Source organism: Oncorhynchus keta, chromosome 1 (assembly GCF_023373465.1).
Source record: "Oncorhynchus keta strain PuntledgeMale-10-30-2019 chromosome 1, Oket_V2, whole genome shotgun sequence".
NCBI lineage: Eukaryota > Metazoa > Chordata > Actinopteri > Salmoniformes > Salmonidae > Oncorhynchus > Oncorhynchus keta.
Genome location: NC_068421.1, coordinates 32,604,758 through 32,625,758, shown reverse-complemented (window position 1 = coordinate 32,625,758; position 21,001 = coordinate 32,604,758). Strand labels below are relative to the sequence as shown.

Genomic DNA, 21,001 nt, shown 5'->3' with positions numbered 1-21,001 from the left:
TGGAGTAACAGAAGTAGCGTTATACTGTGGACATGGAATCAAATGGGTTAATCAATGAATACAACCAACTCAATCCTTTAAAGATGTTTAATATCAGGTAATACCATTTACAGTCAGAAAATAGTAACATAACATAGAGAAGGCTCATATACATTAAAACAAAACGGTCGTCCTGTTATACAGAAAACAACCAGAAATACTATGTACCCTTTTGCTATTTAACAACAATTACATTCGGAGTGTTTGATACCTTTGAATCATTGTTGGGACCAAATATAGGTTTCGATTCCTGATAGCATGTTATTTGTATAGCCTAGCGGTCTCTAATGCAAGCAAGGCGGAGTGCAATTCCACCAATGGCAGAAGATCATTATTTTACTCTCTGGTCATCAGGATATCAACTGCTCTGTTGTTAGTTGGCTTACTGTGAACATACAGATTGTCAACATGTATTTTCTGTCATGGAGAGTTTTAGAATGGCTTGTGAGAATGTATTGGGACAGTTCTAGAATGCCCTGGGATAGTTCTAGAATGCTTCAGATAATAACAAAAGTTTTGTAGAAGCCCATAAAATCTCTCTCTTCTCCTCTGTATGGCTGGCCAGTGGCTTGTGTACATTGTGTCTCCTATGGCACGTAGATCTCCTGTCTCCTGCTCAACATTGTCCACAGAGCCATTACTAACCAACCTGGCCTGTGGACATTGTGTCTCCTATGGCACGTAGATCTCCTGTCTCCTGCTCAACATTGTCCACAGAGCCATTACCAACCCACAGACTAACACCTGAAACCAGCAACTTTCCACACAACACCTGAAAGTCATACACAGCTTCTACAACCTCAAAATAAACGATTAAGATTTAGGAGTAGATCTCATGATAGATAGATATATGTGTTAGCAGAAGCAGATGCTGTATTCACTGCCATGCTAAAACCCTAGGCTATTGCTTGGTCATACATTCAAATATACATAGCAACTCCTGATCATTAAAACCTTATCAAACTAAAACCACAGTACAGTCAGTATTCACCTGCATCCACTCACTCACACAGAAAATATAGACCCTATTTAATACATTCCTCTAATGCAGCTGATGTCTTAACAGTTATGAGAATAAAAACAACGTACTGAACAGAAATATAAACGCAACATGCAACAATTTCAAAGATTTTACTGAGTTACAGTTCATATAAGGAAATCATTTAAGTGAAATAAATGAATTTGGGCCTAATTTATGGATTTCATATGACTGTGCAGGGGTGCAACCATGGGTGGGCCTTCGATGGCATAGGCCCACCCACTTGGTAGCCAGGCCCAGTCAATCAGAATGAGTTATTACAGACAAATACTCCTCACCACCCCTCACTCCAATCCCATCTCAGATGATCTCGCCGGTGAAGAAGCCAGATGTGGAGATCCTGGGCTGACGTGGTTTCATGTGGTCTGTGGTTGTGAGGCCGCAGACCACGTGCGTTTATGGTAGACAAATGTACATTCAATTTTCTGGTGAACATTCCTGCAGTCAGCATGCCAATTGCACGCTCCCTCAACACTTGAGACATACAGTGCCTTGCGAAAGTATTCGGCCCCCTTGAACTTTGCGACCTTTTGCCACATTTCAGGCTTCAAACATAAAGATATAAAACTGTATTTTTTTGTGAAGAATCAACAACAAGTGGGACACAATCATGAAGTGGAACGACATTTATCGGATATTTCAAATTTTCTTAACAAATCAAAACCTGAAAAATTGGGCGTGCAAAATTATTCAGCCCCCTTAAGTTAATACTTTGTAGCGCCACCTTTAGCTGCGATTACAGCTGTAAGTCGCTTGGGGTATGTCTCTATCATTTTTGCACATCGAGAGACTGAATTTTTTTCCCATTCCTCCTTGCAAAACAGCTCGAGCTCAGTGAGGTTGGATGGAGAGCATTTGTGAATAGCAGTTTTCAGTTCTTTCCACAGATTCTCGATTGGATTCAGGTCTGGACTTTGACTTGGCCATTCTAACACCTGGATATGTTTATTTTTGAACCATTCCATTGTAGATTTTGCTTTATGTTTTGGATCATTGTCTTGTTGGAAGACAAATCTCCGTCCCAGTCTCAGGTCTTTTGCAGACTCCATCGGGTTTTCTTCCAGAATGGTCCTGTATTTGGCTCCATCCATCTTCCCATACATTTTAACCATCTTCCCTGTCCCTGCTGAAGAAAAGCAGGCCCAAACCATGATGCTGCCACCACCATGTTTGACAGTGGGGATGGTGTGTTCAGGGTGTTGCTTTTACGCCAAACATAACGTTTTGCATTGTTGCCAAAAAGTTCCATTTTGGTTTCATCTGACCAGAGCACCTTCTTCCACATGTTTGGTGTGTCTCCCAGGTGGCTTGTGGCAAACTTTAAACAACACTTTTTATGGATATCTTTAAGAAATGGCTTTCTTCTTGCCACTCTTCCATAAAGGCCAGATTTGACCAATATACGACTGATTGTTGTCCTATGGACAGAGTCTCCCACCTCAGCTGTAGATCTCTGCAGTTCATCCAGAGTGATCATGGGCCTCTTGGCTGCATCTCTGATCAGTCTTCTCCTTGTATGAGCTGAAAGTTTAGAGGGACGGCCAGGTCTTGGTAGATTTGCAGTGGTCTGATACTCCTTCCATTTCAATATTATCGCTTGCACAGTGCTCCTTGGGATGTTTAAAGCTTGGGAAATCTTTTTGTATTCAAATCCGGCTTTAAACTTCTTCACAACAGTATCTCGGACCTGCCTGGTGTGTTCCTTGTTCTTCATGATGCTCTCTGCGCTTTTAACGGACCTCTGAGACTATCACAGTGCAGGTGCATTTATACGGAGACTTGATTACACACAGGTGGATTGTATTTATCATCATTAGTCATTTAGGTCAACATTGGATCATTCAGAGATCCTCACTGAACTTCTGGAGAGAGTTTGCTGCACTGAAAGTAAAGGGGCTGAATAATTTTGCACGCCCAATTTTTCAGTTTTTGATTTGTTAAAAAAGTTTGAAATATCCAATAAATGTCATTCCACTTCATGATTGTGTCCCACTTGTTGTTGATTCTTCACAAAAAAATACAGTTTTATATCTTTATGTTTGAAGCCTGAAATGTGGCAAAAGGTCGCAAAGATCAAGGGGGCCGAATACTTTCGCAAGGCACTGTATGTGGCATTGTGTTGTGTGACAAAACTGCACATTTTAAAGTGGCCTTTTATTGTCCGCAGCACAAGGTGCACCTCAAGAAGCTGTTAAATCAGCTTCTTGATATGCCACACCTGTCAGGTGGATGGATGATCTTGGTAAGTGAGGAAATGCTCACTAACAGGGATGAAATAAGCTTTTTGTGCATATAGAACATTTCAGGGATTTTGTATTTCAGCTCATGAAATATGGGACTAACACTTTACATGTTGCGTTTATATTTTTTGTTCAGTGTATATTTCATATTTCAGCAATTCAGTTCTGCAGTTCCAGTGGTCACCAGAGGGGGTGTGAATGAGCTGGTCAAGTGAGGACAAAGGAACAACAGTCTTAATCAGGATTATCAAAATACTGGCTTATCTTTCACATTACATTAGCCTCTTTCTCTTTTTACACATTCAGTTCATCCTCTTCTCTTGTTTTCCTTCCCATTTCCCTATGCTCATTCTTGTGCGGTCACACTTTGTGTGTGCGTGACTGGGTGAGTGTCTGTGTGCATGTGTGTTACTCCTCTGTGATTGTGTGGAGGGTACTGGGGGTCCGTAGTTCCGTTCGGACATTCCCACTGGAGATGGACCAGACGTCGCTGAGCTCTGCTGGGCAAAGGTTAAGGGTTAGAGGTCAGGGGTGTGGTAGTTGGAGTTCAGGTGAAGGGTTGGTGCAGGGTTCATGTGTGGGTTGAAGTCCAAAGATTTGGGGTTTGGGAATGGTTCATGGGAGGTTCATTGGTTCATGAGTTGAGTTCATGGGTTGAGGTCCAGAGGGAGAGAGATGAGGGCTCTAGTAGGAGACTCTGAGTGGAAGGGATTCCATCGACCCCACCCTGACTCCACAGGATCTGAGGCACAGACGGAACACAGAATAATGTATGGTTCACCGGTATTCCGAGTAAAAGCTCAAATCATCCCCGAAGTGCACGGATGTACACTGCGTTAAAAATGCACTAACATACTGCCTCTGATGAAACAGTCTTTTTAATATTATGAGTCCAATAAACTAGAGGGTGAGAACACCACTGGCATTGAGCAGAGATACTTTCAGAATTTGAATTGAATGTAAGAAACTACCAGCTATTCCAGCTCATAGACTGTACAGTTTATGCAAGAGATTAAAATGTTGGTGCGCCTGCGTGTTCCACACAAGTAGAAGATTAGTCCAGTGGGACAGGGCCATAGTGATGTACAGTATGACATTGTTGTTGTCCTTACCGGTCCTGAACTTGCTATAAGGCCCGGTCTCGTGTGTCTGTCGACTGCCTGACCAGAATTGTAGGCCTCGCTCACGCCACCTGTAGGACAGGGAGAGACACACACACACACACACACTTTCACCTTACAGACATACATACCTTTATCTAACTAACCCATTATATTTTGTAATCGCCTCAGTCACACACTTTTGAAATGTATGCAGAAACGTGTGAACTCACCAGTGGAAAATGAAGACACAGACGATAAGAACAGCAGAGACCAGGTCAGTCAGAATCCATATCACACTATACTGCTCTGGAGTCTGTAGGGAAACACGTGAAGACATTAGTGTGTGTTTGTGTTTATCACCATATGGAGAAGTGATGTGTGTGTGAGTCTCACCACAAGGAGCAGCGGTGTGTGTGTCTCACCACAAGGAGCAGCAGTGTGTGTGTCTCACCACAAGGAGCAGCGGTGTGTGTGTCTCACCACAAGGAGCAGCAGTGTGTGTGTCTCACCACAAGGAGCAGCAGTGTGTGAGTCTCACCACAAGGAGCAGCGGTGTGTGTCTCACCACAAGGAGCAGCGGTGTGTGTGTCTCACCACAAGGAGCAGCGGTGTGTGTGTGTGTGTCTCACCACAAGGGGCAGCGGTATGTGTGTGAGTCTCACCACAAGGAGCAGCGGTGTGTGTGTGTGTCTCACCACAAGGAGCAGCAGTGTGTGTGTGTGTCTCACCACAAGGGGCAGCGGTATGTGTGTGAGTCTCACCACAAGGAGCAGCGGTGTGTGTGTGTGTCTCACCACAAGGAGCAGCGGTGTGTGTGTGTCTCACCACAAGGAGCAGCAGTGTGTGTGTGTCTCACCACAAGGGGCAGCGGTATGTGTGTGAGTCTCACCACAAGGAGCAGCGGTGTGTGTGTCTCACCACAAGGAGCAGCGGTGTGTGTGTGTGTCTCACCACAAGGAGCAGCAGTGTGTGTGTCTCACCACAAGGGGCAGCGGTATGTGTGTGTGTCTCACCACAAGGGGCAGCGGTATGTGTGTGTGTCTCACCACAAGGAGCAGCGGTGTGTGTGTGTCTCACCACAAGGAGCAGCGGTATGTGTCTCACCACAAGGAGCAGCGGTATGTGTGTGTGTCTCACCACAAGGAGCAGCGGTGTGTGTGTGTGTCTCACCACAAGGAGCAGCAGTGTGTGTGTCTCACCACAAGGGGCAGCGGTGTGTGTGTGTGTCTCACCACAAGGAGCAGCGGTGTGTGTGTCTCACCACAAGGGGCGGCGGTGTGTGTGTGTCTCACCACAAGGAGCAGCGGTGTGTGAGTCTCACCACAAGGGGCGGCGGTGTGTGTGTGTGTCTCACCACAAGGGGCAGCGGTGTGTGTGTGTGTCTCACCACAAGGAGCAGCGGTGTGTGTGTGTGTGTGTATCACCACAAGGAGCAGCGGTGTGTGTGTGTGTCTCACCACAAGGAGCAGCGGTGTGTGTGTTTGTCTCACCACAAGGAGCAGCGGTGTGTGTGAGTCTCACCACAAGGAGCAGCGGTGTGTGTGTCTCACCACAAGGAGCAGCGGTGTGTGTGTCTCACCACAAGGAGCAGCGGTGTGTGTGTGTCTCACCACAAGGGGCAGCGGTGTGTGTGTGTGTCTCACCACAAGGAGCAGCGGTGTGTGTGTGTGTCTCACCACAAGGAGCAGCGGTGTGTGTGTGTCTCACTACAAGGAGCAGCGGTGTGTGTGTCTCACCACAAGGAGCAGAGTTGTGTGTGTGTGTCTCACCACAAGGAGCAGTGGGGTGTGTGTGTGTCTTACCACAAGGGGCAGCTGTGTGTGTGTGTGTGTGTCTCACCACAAGGAGCAGCAGTGTGTGTGTGTGTGTGTGTGTGTGTCTCTCACCACAAGGAGCAGCAGTGTGTGTGTGTGTGTGTGTGTGTGTGTGTGTGTGTGTGGGTGTGTCTCACCACAAGGAGCAGCGGTGTGTGTATATCTCTCAGCAGCATGTTGTTGGTGGTAACAGAGGATGCTCCACTGCACCAGGCCAGAGAGTAGAGCCACGGCTGGTTCACTACATACAGGTTCACACTGATGTTCACCGACCTGTACTTACTGAAACACAAAACCCACATACATACACAGTGTGTGAGCAGAGAGAGATTTTCTAGTACATCATTTGTGTGTGGGTGTGTACCTGATGTGTTGTAGAGACATGGTGCTGTAATGCAGGTTGAGGGTAGTGATGTGGTTGTCCTGTAGTTCCTGAGTAGTGGCAGTCTGTCCGGCTGTCTGTTGCAGCTCTGGATCCACCTGCTGTATCTCCCCTCTCTGATCTGATGGCAGCCACAGCACCTACACACACACACACACACACACACACACACACACACACACACACACACACACACACACACACACACACACACACACACACACACACACACACACACACACACACACACACACACACACACACACACACACACACACACACACACACACTATTAAAAAAGGCTGCACCTTATAAGAGCAGGGAGACACCATTGAATGGCAGCAGGCCTTTCTAACATGGTCAAAGGTAGGAACTACCACGGTGACCCCCCCATCCACACACGTGCCTGGCTGGAGTTGATGTGTGTGTGTATGAGGTCCAGGGTGATGTTGAGGTAGTTGTCTCTGTAAGGGTGTCCAGGAGGAGGTTGTCTCAGGTCAAACAGCACTGTCCTGCCCGCCCGATTCGCTACGTCCAGAACTTCATCCAGGGAGGGAACCATCTGATTGGCAGCTAGCTCTCGCTGCTCTGGTGACAGAGAGCACACCGTACCAAACGGATCCCACTGGGAAGGGGGTGGAGAGAGAGAGGGTGATGGTTAAAAGAGGTCTTTAATGCAGTTTCTAACTAACCCATGGTGCTAAAGTCAGCTACTGTGTGTGTGTGCGTGTCCTTACAGAGAGGAACCAGGCCCCAGCGTTGAGCTGCTGTACATCAGACCAGGTGAACAGGGCAGCAGGTGTGTGTGTTCTGTTAGGAAACACCTCCTCTACGTTAGTGGTCCTCTGCAGGGTGAGGTCATGCATCACAAACGGAACGCCATCAGCACTAGGAGAGAGGGAGAGGAGGGGAGAGAGGGGGGAGATTATTGTCCTGGCGTTCACATGTTCAAGACAAACATGTGGCAGGTCTCAGGTGAAGCTACCCTAGGTCTGCTAGCTATAGTCCTGCTATCAGGCCTGGGCTCAAATACAATTTGAAATCTTTCAAATACTTTGAGCGTTTGCTTTAGCCTGCCTGGAGTGCTTGATGGGCCAGGTTTGCAGTTTTGCAACTATTCTATTGGTTCCATTACACCAGGCAAACTCCATTACACCCTGGCCCCTTCTCTTTCTCTCAAGCCCAGCTAAAGTATCTGATATTATTAGAAATAGTATTTGAACCCAGGGCTGCATGCTACATGCTAATGCTAAAAGACACATAGGCTAGCAGGCCTGGACAGGAGTATTAACTGCTAACTGGATTAGGTAGGATGCAATCACCTTAACTGGGAGGAGTGGAAGGATGCTAACGCTAATGTCTGATCTCTAGGATTATTACAAGGCGAGCCAGGACAGGACAGGGCAGGACATGGGTCAAGGCTAGCCAGGACACAGGGCTATTACATGGATCAGAAGGGGACAGGCAGACAAGACAGTCAAGACAAGATAGACAGACAAACAATCCAAGACAGACAGACTGACAGTGTGGTGTGTACCTTATAGTGACGTCAGTCTCAAACCCATCCACTCCAGCCTCCACTGCACTCTCAAAAGACATTAGAGTATTCTCTGGGGCAAGCTGTTAGAGGTCAGACATGCACGAGAACAAACACATACACACACACACACACACACACACACACACACACACACACACACACACACACACACACACACACACACACACACACACACACACACACACACACACACACACACACACACACACACACACACACACACACACACACACACACACACACACACACACACACACACACACACACACACACACACAAAGGCATCAACAACACAGTGCCAAGTACATTTTCCAGTGTCAGACTTTATTTTAATCAGGAACTCTCTCTAACTGACTCTCTAACGTAACATGAGGCCAGAGCCTCTGTGTTAAAAGTTATGTGACTGGATTTACCTGTGTATTGTATGTCGTAGTATTGATAGATAGTGATGTTATTGATATATATTTATAATATTGATAATGATGTTATTGAAAGATCGTGATAATATTGATAATGAAGTTATTGATAGATAGTGATAATATTGATATTGAAGTTATTGATAGACAGTTATAATAGTGATAATGATGTTATTGATAGATATAATATTGATAATGAAGTTATTGATAGATAGGGATCATGTTGATAATCATGTTGTGCCATGGTTGTACCATGGGAGCTTCTCTGTGTCATCATACTGTTTATTGCAAGTGGTACTACTGATATATAGGGATAATATTGATAATGTATGATAGCTGCTCTGGGTGCTACTGAATCATTGAGTAGTATGAAGCTGTGATGATAGATGTATGATAGGTTGGTCCTACCATGGGAGCTCCTCTGTGTCCGAGGAGTGTTGGTTTTGGCCCCAGGGTTCCAGCTTCTCTGATGCAGGGAGAATACATGGCCAGAGGAACCAGGTACAGACTGAACAATGCACTCATGTACACACCCAACAGACACACTTGATGCCCTTTTGAGAGAGAGAGAGAATATATTTCAAAACACCTCATACTGGAACAAGTCGAGCAGGTCCAGTGTTCTAATTCTAGAGTTATACAAGTCTTAATGATGAAATCAGAGCTTAAAGGGGAAATCTGTGATTTCTAGATCCATACATTTTTTACCCATTGATTGCTTGAAGAATTTATAAATGCCTCATGAATTTATAAACGCTTGGTCTATGAATGTAATGAGAGTGGTTACATTTCTCCAGCCCCATCCTTTAGATGTTTACCAAAATAGGTGGCGGGTGGGTGCTGTGTTATTGTGTGAACTGCAGATTACCCCTTTAATCAGACTACTGTACACCTGACAGGGCTCTAGGTGTGTGTGTGTGTCATTATCCTCCACAGAGAGGCCAGACATGAGTCAGCTCGTGCACCTACAGCTTCACGTCACCACGATGACTCAGAACAGTGACCATGGAGATGACAGAGAAACAAGAGAGAGCGAGAGGTGGAAGGACAAAGAGACAGAGAGAGGGTGAAGGACAGTGTACGTAACGCCAGTGTCTATGCAGGCTTTTATAACTCTGAAAAGTTCCCACTCAGTCTCAGTCAATAGAGGTTGCCTTCCTCTGCTCAGATGTTGCATACATCAATCAATGGTTGCATGCCACATCATTGACCGTGCAGTTGGGCACTAGGTTGCTATAACATACTGTACATGTAGATGTGATTAGCTGATACGTACAATACCTGTCCAGGCTTTGAAACACGACCAGAACCTGGACTTATTTTACAGCAGCCAATCGGAGCACTTACCTCTCTTGTTCATACGAAAACAGTGCAGCCCAATTGGCCAGGACAGGAGAGTCATCAATAAAACCCCGCCTACCTGAAGAAAGGGGGCTGTGACCTAGCCAATCAGGAGGGGGATAGAGAAAGGGAGGGAGAGAAAGGTTCATATCACAATGCAGACAACTGAACATACACATTTCACATTGTTGCTTTGGGTTGCTTGATGTGATTGGTCTGAGACAGCTAGACTGGCCAACCTGCAGGGAGAGGAGAAGGGTCTTCCACTCTTTACTCCACACCTCAGAGAGAACGGCCGTGGCACTGACAGAGAACGCCATGGTCACCACGATCCCCATCTAACACAGAAAAATAACAATGGACTAATCAACATGGGTCATCCTGATCTGTCTGTGCTGCTTCACAGAGGTTGAATGTTTGCTGTACTACATGGATGATAGGAGATACCTTGTGACTCCAGTGAAGGTACAATCTCTGTCCCTCAGACAGTAAACACACTGCTAGTACCTGCAAGACAACAACAGAGAGACGTAGATTAATAGAGCAGCAGTAGTACTGTTGTATAGTAATGTAGTAGTACTGAAGAGAGAAGGGGTAGTACAGGTTTATAGTAATGTAGTAGTACTGAAGAGAGAAGGGGTAGTACAGGTTTATAGTAATGTAGTAGCACTGAAGAGAGCAGCAGTAGTACAGTTGTATAGTAATGTAGTAGTACTGAAGAGAGCAGCAGTAGTACAGTTGTATAGTAATGTAGTAGCACTGAAGAGAGCAGCAGTAGTACAGTTGTATAGTAATGTAGTAGTACTGAAGACAGCATCAGTAGTAGTATAGTGATAGTACTATAGTTGTCACTAGCAACAGCAATAGTATAGTAGTAATAATATTATAGTAATAGTAGTAATATAAGTATAGTAGTATTACTAGTTCTCACCAGTAGCAGAGAGATGTAGGTTAAATGAGCAGCAGTAGTAGTATAGTAGTAGTAATAGTACAGTAATATCAGTAGTATAAGTATAGCAGTATTTATAGTAGTAGTACTAGTGCTCACCAGCAGCAGAGAGATGTAAGTGAACAGAGCAGCAGCAACAACCAGCAGCACCAGAGACCAGGGGAACCAGAATCCCAGAGTCTCAAATTTAAACCTGCAATGCAAACATATAAACTCAATCCCAATAACTTCCCAGATGTTTCCCTGCTTGTTCAATGAACGATAAACAATTAACAAACATGCACCTGTGGAACGGCCGTTAAGACACTAACAGCTTACAGGCGGTAGGTAATTAAGGTCACAGTTATGAAAAGTTAGGACACTAAAGAGGCCTTTCTACTGACTCTGAAAAACACTAAAAGAAAGATTTCCAGGGTCCCTGCTCATCTGTGTGAATGTGCCTTAGGCATGCTGCAAGGAGGCATTAGGACTGCAGATGTGGCCAGGGCAATAAATTGCAATGTCCGTACTGTGAGACGCCTGATCGTCCTCGCAGTGGCAGACCACGTGTAACAACACCTGCACAGGATCAGTACATCCGAACATCACACCTGTAGGACAGGTACAGGATGGCAACAACTGCCAGAGTTACACCAGGAACGCACAATCCCTCCATCAGTGCTCACACTGTCCACAATAGGCTGAGAGAGGCTGGACTGAGGGATTGTAGGCCTGCTGTAAGGCAGGTCCTTACCAGACATCACCAGCAACAACGTTGCCTATGGGCAAAAACCCACTGTCGCTGGACCAGACAGGACTGGCAAAAAGTGCTCTTCACTGACGAGTCGCGGTTTTGTCTCACCAGGGGTGATGGTCGGATTTGCATTTATCGTCGAAGGAATGAGCGTTACACCGAGGACTGTACTCTGGAGCGGGATCAATTTGGAGGTGGAGGGTCCGTCATGGTCTGGGGCGGTGTGTCACAGCATCATCAAACTAATCTTGTTGTTGTTGCAGGCAATCTCAACTCTGTGCGTTACAGGGAAGACATCCTCCTCCTTCATGTGGTACCCTTCCTGCAGGCTCATCCTGGCATGACCTCCCAGCATGACAATGCCTCCAGCCATACTGCTCATTCTATGTGTGATTTCCTGCAAGACAGGAATGTCAGTGTTCTGCTATGGCCAGCGAAGAGCTCGGATCTCAATCCCATTGAGCACGTCTGTGACCTGTTGGATCGGAGGGTGAGGGCTAGGGCCATTCCCCCCAGAAATGTCCGGGAACTTGCAGGTGCCTTGGTGGAAGAGTGGGGTAACATCTCACAGCAAGAACTGGCAAATCTGGTGCAGTCAATGAGGAGGAGATGCACTGCAGTAGTTAATGCAGCTGGTGGCCACACCAGATACTGACTTGTGACTTTTGATTTTGAGCCCCCCCTTTGTTCAGGGACACATTTATTCCATTTCGGTTGGTCACATGTCTGTGGAACTTGTTCAGTTTATGCCTCAGTTGTTGAATCTTGTTATATTCATATACATTTTTACACATGTTAGGTTTACTGAAAATAAACACAGTTGACAGTGAGAGGGGACGTTTCTTTTTTTGCTGAGTTTAGTACAATCAGTGTGTGTGTGTGTGTGTGTGTGTGTGTGTGTGTGTGTGTGTGTGTGTGTGTGTGTGTGTGTGTGTGGGTGTGGGTGGGTGGGTGGGTGGGTGGGTGGTGTGTTTTGTGTGTCGTGCGCTGGTGTATGTATGTGTGTGTGTGACCCACCAGTCAAAGTCATTGTAATCATTGTGAGCCTGGCTCCAGAAGTAGAGGAACAGAGAGGAGAGGAGGAAGGTCAGGACCAGGAAAACCACGCTCCCACACTCCACCTGGAGGAGAGAGAGAAGGAAGGTCAGGACCAGGAAAACCACGCTCCCACACTCCACCTGGAGGAGAGAGAGGAGGAAGGTCAGGACCAGGAAAACCACGCTCCCACACTCCACCTGGAGGAGAGAGAGAAGGACGGTCAGGACCAGGAAAACCACGCTCCCACACTCCACCTGGAGGAGAGAGAGGTGGAAGGTCAGGCCCAGGAAAACCACGCTCCCACACTCCACCTGGAGGAGAGAGAGGTGGAAGGTCAGGCCCAGGAAAACCACGCTCCCACACTCCACCTGGAGGAGAGAGAGGAGGAAGGTCAGGACCAGGAAAACCACATTCCCACACTCCACCTAGAGGAGAGAGAGAAGGAAGGTCAGGACCAGGAAAACCACGATCCCACACTCCACCTGGAGGAGAGGGAGGAGGAAGGTCAGGACCAGGAAAACCACGCTCCCACACTCCACCTGGAGGAGAGAGAGGAGGAAGGTCAGGCCCAGGAAAACCACGCTCCCACACTCCACCTGGAGGAGAGAGAGATGTGGGAAAGGGTGAGGGAGGGTGGAGGGAGGGAGGGAAGGAGAGAGGGAGGGGGATGGAGGGAGAGAGGGGGGTGTCAGAGAGAGCGAGAGTGAGAGCGAGGGAGTCAGAGAAAGAGTGTAATTTTTCCTGTAAAGACATAGTTCAGTAAAATGACAAACACACTGCAGTATGTCAGCAGAGAGAGAATGATTGACATTGGGAGATGATGATGATGATGATGATGATGATGATGATGATGATGATGATGATGATGATGTAAATATGCTAGCTAGCTAGTTAGCTAAGCTGTCAAAACAAAATAGTTGTTACTTGATTTGAGTTTGTTCTGCTGCTAACATCTGCCTCTTACGTGTCTGAGTCTGTGTGTGTGTGTGTGTGTGTGTGTGTGTGTGTGTGTGTGTGTGTGTGTGTGTGTGTGTGTGTGTGCGTGTGCGTGCGTGCGTGCGTGCGAGCTTCTGTGTGTGTGTGCGTGCGTGCGTGCGAGCGTGCGTGCGAGCGTGTGTGCGTGCGAGCGTGCGTGCGTGCGTGTGAGCGAGCTTCTGTGTGTGTATAGCCTACCCTGCTGCAGCAGCTCTCCCCGGGCTGTGACTTGGCCCTCTGGTAGCGTCTCCATTGACAGCCGTACAGACCAGCCAGACATGACACAAACGGCTGGTGCTCATACCTAGATAAAAGCACAATAATACTACAATATAATGCAATATACAAGAATATACTACAATAATACTAGAATATCACCTGAGAACAACACACTATAATTATATAACAATACTATTATACCTGTTAACGACAGCTTATACTATAGTACTGTATCATCTATCATTTAGAATGGAATCTTCTACACAAGACAACACACACACTAGTAGTTTACCTCTGCAGCAGCTGCCGCCGCACCACCTTTAGCTTCCCCAGCTTCAGACTGGACACAGACCTTCACCCACAGCCTCACCCACAGCCTCAGCCCCTCATCACAGAGAGAGAAGGAAAGGAGGGGGAAGAGAGACAGAAAGGAAGGGAAGGAGAGAGAGAGAGAGAGAGAGATGGAACAGGAAAGATGGAATGGTTCTTTCTTTGGTCCCAGTAGTTTATTCGATATTGGAGGAGAGCTGTGGAGAGAGAGAGAGAGAGAGAGAGACAGAGAGAGAGACAGAGAGAGAGAGAGAGAGAGAGAGAGAGAGAGAGAGAGACAGAGAGAGAGAGAGAGAGAGAGAGAGACAGAGAGAGAGAGAGACAGAGAGAGACAGAGAGAGAGAGACAGAGAGAGACACAGAGAGAGAGAGAGAGAGAGAGAGAGAGAGAGAGAGAGAGAGAGAGAGAGAGAGAGAGAGAGAGAGAGAGAGAGAGAGAGAGAGAGAGAGAGAGAGAGAGAGAGAGAGAGAGAGAGAGAGAGAGAGAGAGAGAGAGAGAGAGAGAGAGAGAGAGAGGGGATGGGGGCTTAAAGGGGCCATCTGTCATTTCTACATCAATATTTGGACTTGAAAAGGTATCATATTCACCCATGTATTTCTTGAAGAATTTATAAATGCCTTATGAGTTTAATTCAACTGTTGTACCCCATCACAACCCAAAACATAAGCTTAGAGAGACTTTAGTAGATGATGCAGGCAATTCATAAGTTTACCAACAGACCAGGATTTACCAGAGGAAAGCTAGTAGACCTAGGGCTAGATTCAATCCAATTTCCCCTTTCAGCTATGAACCTTTTCAAGGCTACGTATCCGCGTTTGGAAAACCGCATTTACAGTACAAGCTGCATATGCTGAATCAACTGGAAATGAATTACCTTTAAATGTCAATAGCTTTCACGATCTCCCATGGTCCGATTTGAATCTAGGCCCTACTGTATCTTTGGATACATCCAAAATGGCCTCCCTTCTCCAGCCCTGAGCTCCATCCATCAACACTGAGCTGCATCCAGCTCGTTTTTAAACACTAACATACTGTATCTAGTCTACTTAAAACCAGGTCACCGAACAAACAGCACTCTACACTGTCTCCACTGATCTAATATTCCATCTACAGCACTCTACACTGTCTCCACTGATCTAATATTCCATGTACAGCACTCTACACTGTCTCCACTGATCTAATATTCCATCTACAGCACTCTACACTGTCTCCACTGATCTAATACCCCATCTACAGCACTCTACACTGTCTCCACTGATCTAATATTCCATCTACAGCACTCTACACTGTCTCCACTGATCTAATACCCCATCTACAGCACTCTACACTGTCTCCACTGATCTAATATTCCATCTACAGCACTCTACACTGTCTCCACTGATCTAATATTCCATCTACAGCACTCTACACTGTCTCCACTGATCTAATATTCCATCTACAGCACTCTACACTGTCTCCACTGATCTAATATTCCATCTACAGCACTCTACACTGTCTCCACTGATCTAATATTCCATCTACAGCACTCTACACTGTCTCCACTGATCTAATATTCCATCTACAGCACTCTACACTGTCTCCACTGATCTAATATTCCATCTACAGCACTCTACACTGTCTCCACTGATCTAATATTCCATCTACAGCACTCTACACTGTCTCCACTGATCTAATATTCCATCTACAGCACTCTACACTGTCTCCACTGATCTAATACCCCATCTACAGCACTCTACACTGTCTCCACTGATCTAATATTCCATCTACAGCACTCTACACTGTCTCCACTGATCTAATACCCCATCTACAGCACTCTACACTGTCTCCACTGATCTAATATTCCATCTACAGCACTCTACACTGTCTCCACTGATCTAATATTCCATCTACAGCACTCTACACTGTCTCCACTGATCTAATATTCCATCTACAGCACTCTACACTGTCTCCACTGATCTAATATTCTATCTACAGCACTCTACACTGTCTCCACTGATCTAATATTCCATCTACAGCACTCTACACTGTCTCCATTGATCTAATATTCCATCTACAGCACTCTACACTGTCTCCACTGATCTAATATTCCATCTACAGCACTCTACACTGTCTCCACTGATCTAATATTCCATCTGCAGCACTCTACACTGTCTCCACTGATCTAATATTCCATCTACAGCACTCTACACTGTCTCCACTGATCTAATATTCCATCTACAGCACTCTACATTGTCTCCACTGATCTAATACCCCATCTACAGCACTCTACACTGTCTCCACTGATCTAATATTCCATCTACAGCACTCTACACTGTCTCCACTGATCTAATATTCCATCTACAGCACTCTACACTGTCTCCACTGATCTAATATTCCATCTACAGCACTCTACACTGTCTCCACTGATCTAACACCCCATCTACAGCACTCTACACTGTCTCCACTGATCTAATACCCCATCTACAGCACTCTACACTGTCTCCACTGATCTAATACCCCATCTACAGCACTCTACACTGTCTCCACTGATCTAATATTCCATCTACAGCACTCTACACTGTCTCCACTGATCTAATATTCCATCTACAGCACTCTACACTGTCTCCACTGATCTAATATTCCATCTACAGCACTCTACACTGTCTCCACTGATCTAATATTCCATCTACAGCACTCTACACTGTCTCCACTGATCTAATATTCCATCTACAGCACTCTACACTGTCTCCACTGATCTAATATTCCATCTACAGCACTCTACACTGTCTCCACTGATCTAATATTCCATCTACAGCACTCTACACTGTCTCCACTGATCTAATATTCCATCTACAGCACTCTACACTGTCTCCACTGATCTAATATTCCATCTACAGCACTCTACACTGTCTCCACTGATCTAATATTCCATCTACAGCACTCTACACTGTCTCCACTGATCTAATATTCCATCTACAGCACTCTACACTGTCTCCACTGATCTAATATTCAATCTACAGCACTCTACACTGTCTCCACTGATCTAATATTCCATCTACAGCACTCTACACTGTCTCCACTGATCTAATATTCCATCTACAGCACTCTACACTGTCTCCACTGATCTAATATTCCATCTACAGCACTCTACACTGTCTCCACTGATCTAATATTCCATCTACAGCACTCTACACTGTCTCCACTGATCTAATATTCCATCTACAGCACTCTACACTGTCTCCACTGATCTAATATTCCATCTACAGCACTCTACACTGTCTCCACTGATCTAATATTCCATCTACAGCACTCTACACTGTCTCCACTGATCTAATATTCCATCTACAGCACTCTACACTGTCTCCACTGATCTAATATTCCATCTACAGCACTCTACACTGTCTCCACTGATCTAATATTCCATCTACAGCACTCTACACTGTCTCCACTGATCTAATATTCCATCTACAGCACTCTACACTGTCTCCACTGATCTAATACCCCATCTACAGCACTCTACACTGTCTCCACTGATCTAATATTCCATCTACAGCACTCTACACTGTCTCCACTGATCTAATACCCCATCTACAGCACTCTACACTGTCTCCACTGATCTAATATTCCATCTACAGCACTCTACACTGTCTCCACTGATCTAATATTCCATCTACAGCACTCTACACTGTCTCCACTGATCTAATATTCCATCTACAGCACTCTACACTGTCTCCACTGATCTAATATTCTATCTACAGCACTCTACGCTGTCTCCACTGATCTAATATTCCATCTACAGCACTCTACGCTGTCTCCACTGATCTAATATTCCATCTACAGCACTCTACACTGTCTCCACTGATCTAATATTCCATCTACAGCACTCTACACTGTCTCCACTGATCTAATATTCCATCTGCAGCACTCTACACTGTCTCCACTGATCTAATATTCCATCTACAGCACTCTACACTGTCTCCACTGATCTAATATTCCATCTACAGCACTCTACACTGTCTCCACTGATCTAATACCCCATCTACAGCACTCTACACTGTCTCCACTGATCTAATATTCCATCTACAGCACTCTACACTGTCTCCACTGATCTAATACCCCATCTACAGCACTCTACACTGTCTCCACTGATCTAATACCCCATCTACAGCACTCTACACTGTCTCCACTGATCTAATATTCCATCTACAGCACTCTACACTGTCTCCACTGATCTAATATTCCATCTACAGCACTCTACACTGTCTCCACTGATCTAATATTCCATCTACAGCACTCTACACTGTCTCCACTGATCTAATATTCCATCTACAGCACTCTACACTGTCTCCACTGATCTAATATTCCATCTACAGCACTCTCCACTGTCTCCACTGATCTAATATTCCATCTACAGCACTCTACACTGTCTCCACTGATCTAATATTCCATCTACAGCACTCTACACTGTCTCCACTGATCTAATATTCCATCTACAGCACTCTACACTGTCTCCACTGATCTAATATTCCATCTACAGCACTCTACACTGTCTCCACTGATCTAATATTCCATCTACAGCACTCTACACTGTCTCCACTGATCTAATATTCCATCTACAGCACTCTACACTGTCTCCACTGATCTAATATTCCATCTACAGCACTCTACACTGTCTCCACTGATCTAATATTCCATGTACAGCACTCTACACTGTCTCCACTGATCTAACACCCCATCTACAGCACTCTACACTGTCTCCACTGATCTAATACCCCATCTACAGCACTCTACACTGTCTCCACTGATCTAATACCCCATCTACAGCACTCTACACTGTCTCCACTGATCTAATATTCCATCTACAGCACTCTACACTGTCTCCACTGATCTAATATTCCATGTACAGCACTCTACACTGTCTCCACTGATCTAATACCCCATCTACAGCACTCTACACTGTCTCCACTGATCTAATATTCCATCTACAGCACTCTACACTGTCTCCACTGATCTAATATTCCATGTACAGCACTCTACACTGTCTCCACTGATCTAATATTCCATCTACAGCACTCTACACTGTCTCCACTGATCTAATATTCCATCTACAGCACTCTACACTGTCTCCACTGATCTAATATTCCATCTACAGCACTCTACACTGTCTCCACTGATCTAATATTCCATCTACAGCACTCTACACTGTCTCCACTGATCTAATATTCCATCTACAGCACTCTACACTGTCTCCACTGATCTAATATTCCATCTACAGCACTCTACACTGTCTCCACTGATCTAACACCCCATCTACAGCACTCTACACTGTCTCCACTGATCTAATATTCCATCTACAGCACTCTACACTGTTTCCACTGATCTAATATTCCATCTACAGCACTCTACACTGTCTCCACTGATCTAATATTCCATCTACAGCACTCTACACTGTCTCCACTGATCTAATATTCCATCTACAGCACTCTACACTGTCTCCACTGATCTAATATTCCATCTACAGCACTCTACACTGTCTCCACTGATCTAATATTCCATCTACAGCACTCTACACTGTCTCCACTGATCTAATACCCCATCTACAGCACTCTACACTGTCTCCACTGATCTAACACTCCATCCTGTACACTGACCTAAGACCTGAAGGCAGTTAGAGAGAGAGGGGTGGGGGAAGGAGGAAGGGAGAGAGGGGGTACTTGTCTTCCGGTTAGAGTGGATAGGATAGAAGATATTAAGACTAGGGAAAGAGATGAGGGTAAATATAGGAGAGCTGAAGGTCTACCACCTATCAGACAAACAATCAACCAATCAGGTAGGCTACCCAAACAGGTCTCCCCCACAGAACACAAACTATCTACCTTCTTCACTCTATTTGTTTTCATTTTGGACATTTAGCTTAAAGTTAGTCGATTCAAATATAGCTTACGAAAGTTCTATCAGGAAGGCTGGACTGAATTATTCTTTATAAGGCATCCAGTTAGCATAACATCATTCACTGCTGTTTCCTATTCTACGGGCATACCGGGAATGAATACAAACACATCATCAGCATCGCGACTGGTTTCTTCTCTTCTTTCCTACTAGCCACATGTGGAATATCATTCACCTATTAACCTTACAGCCTATAAGCACAGCACAATAATGAACATTCCTCATGCTTGCTGTTTAACCTATTGGCTCTCTCTTGCAATAATTACCTTCCTCTCTCTCAACCAATGGGTGTAAATCTTGGGATGTTTTGTATGTCAATTTACCCATGTTCTCTCACTTGCAGTTTTTCAGCAACAGCTTTCGACCACCATCCATCTCCCCGCCACCACCAGCCATAATAACCTTAAGGCCCGCAAATAGAACTCCTTTCCCCCAGTGGGGGGGTTTCGATGCCAGTAGTTACGCACGCGTAGGGCTACCTGCCATCACATCATCTGGCTCCAAGGATCTTCCCTCGAAGACGAGGCCAATCCCCAAAATATTTAATAAAATGTCTTATTGCATTCCATCTTTGTTGGTCTTTCAGTTAAGCCTGTACTTGTGGAGGAAATGATTTAATTACCTACTATGTTGTTTAATTACACATACTATGCTGTTACTTGTCCATTGTTATATTGTTATATTATACAGTATTTTGCTGATACAGGCTTGTCTTGTGTGACTTACTCATAAGTCTGGGTGTGCATATAAGAGCTGTTTAGGTGCGACTGCAGTATGTGACATCTTGTTTTCACAATCTACAGGAATTTAGATATGTGGAAACATGCAGGAATTAACAGACACTGGTGGCAAATTCAGCTATCTTAATCTGCACAGACAAGCTAAATCAGCTTT

At 45.3% G+C, this 21,001-nt stretch overlaps 1 protein-coding gene across 1 annotated transcript; it reads right to left on the bottom strand.

Annotated features, from left to right (window-relative positions):
* Window positions 1–72: 72 nt before the first annotated feature.
* On the bottom strand, window positions 73–20,503 carry LOC118396056 (glycerophosphodiester phosphodiesterase domain-containing protein 5-like). The gene is made up of 17 exons (XM_052518555.1): window positions 20,445–20,503; window positions 14,142–14,201; window positions 13,829–13,934; window positions 12,635–12,738; window positions 10,984–11,077; window positions 10,383–10,442; window positions 10,175–10,273; window positions 9,942–10,035; window positions 9,003–9,148; window positions 8,155–8,237; window positions 7,355–7,505; window positions 7,024–7,242; window positions 6,600–6,757; window positions 6,373–6,517; window positions 4,652–4,734; window positions 4,431–4,510; window positions 73–4,060 (listed from the first exon to the last, which is right to left on the bottom strand). The coding sequence occupies exons 1-17, from the start codon at window positions 20,501–20,503 to the stop codon at window positions 3,966–3,968; spliced, it is 1,836 nt and encodes a 611-aa protein (XP_052374515.1). The 3' UTR covers window positions 73–3,965.
* Between the last annotated feature and the right edge of the window lie 498 nt (window positions 20,504–21,001).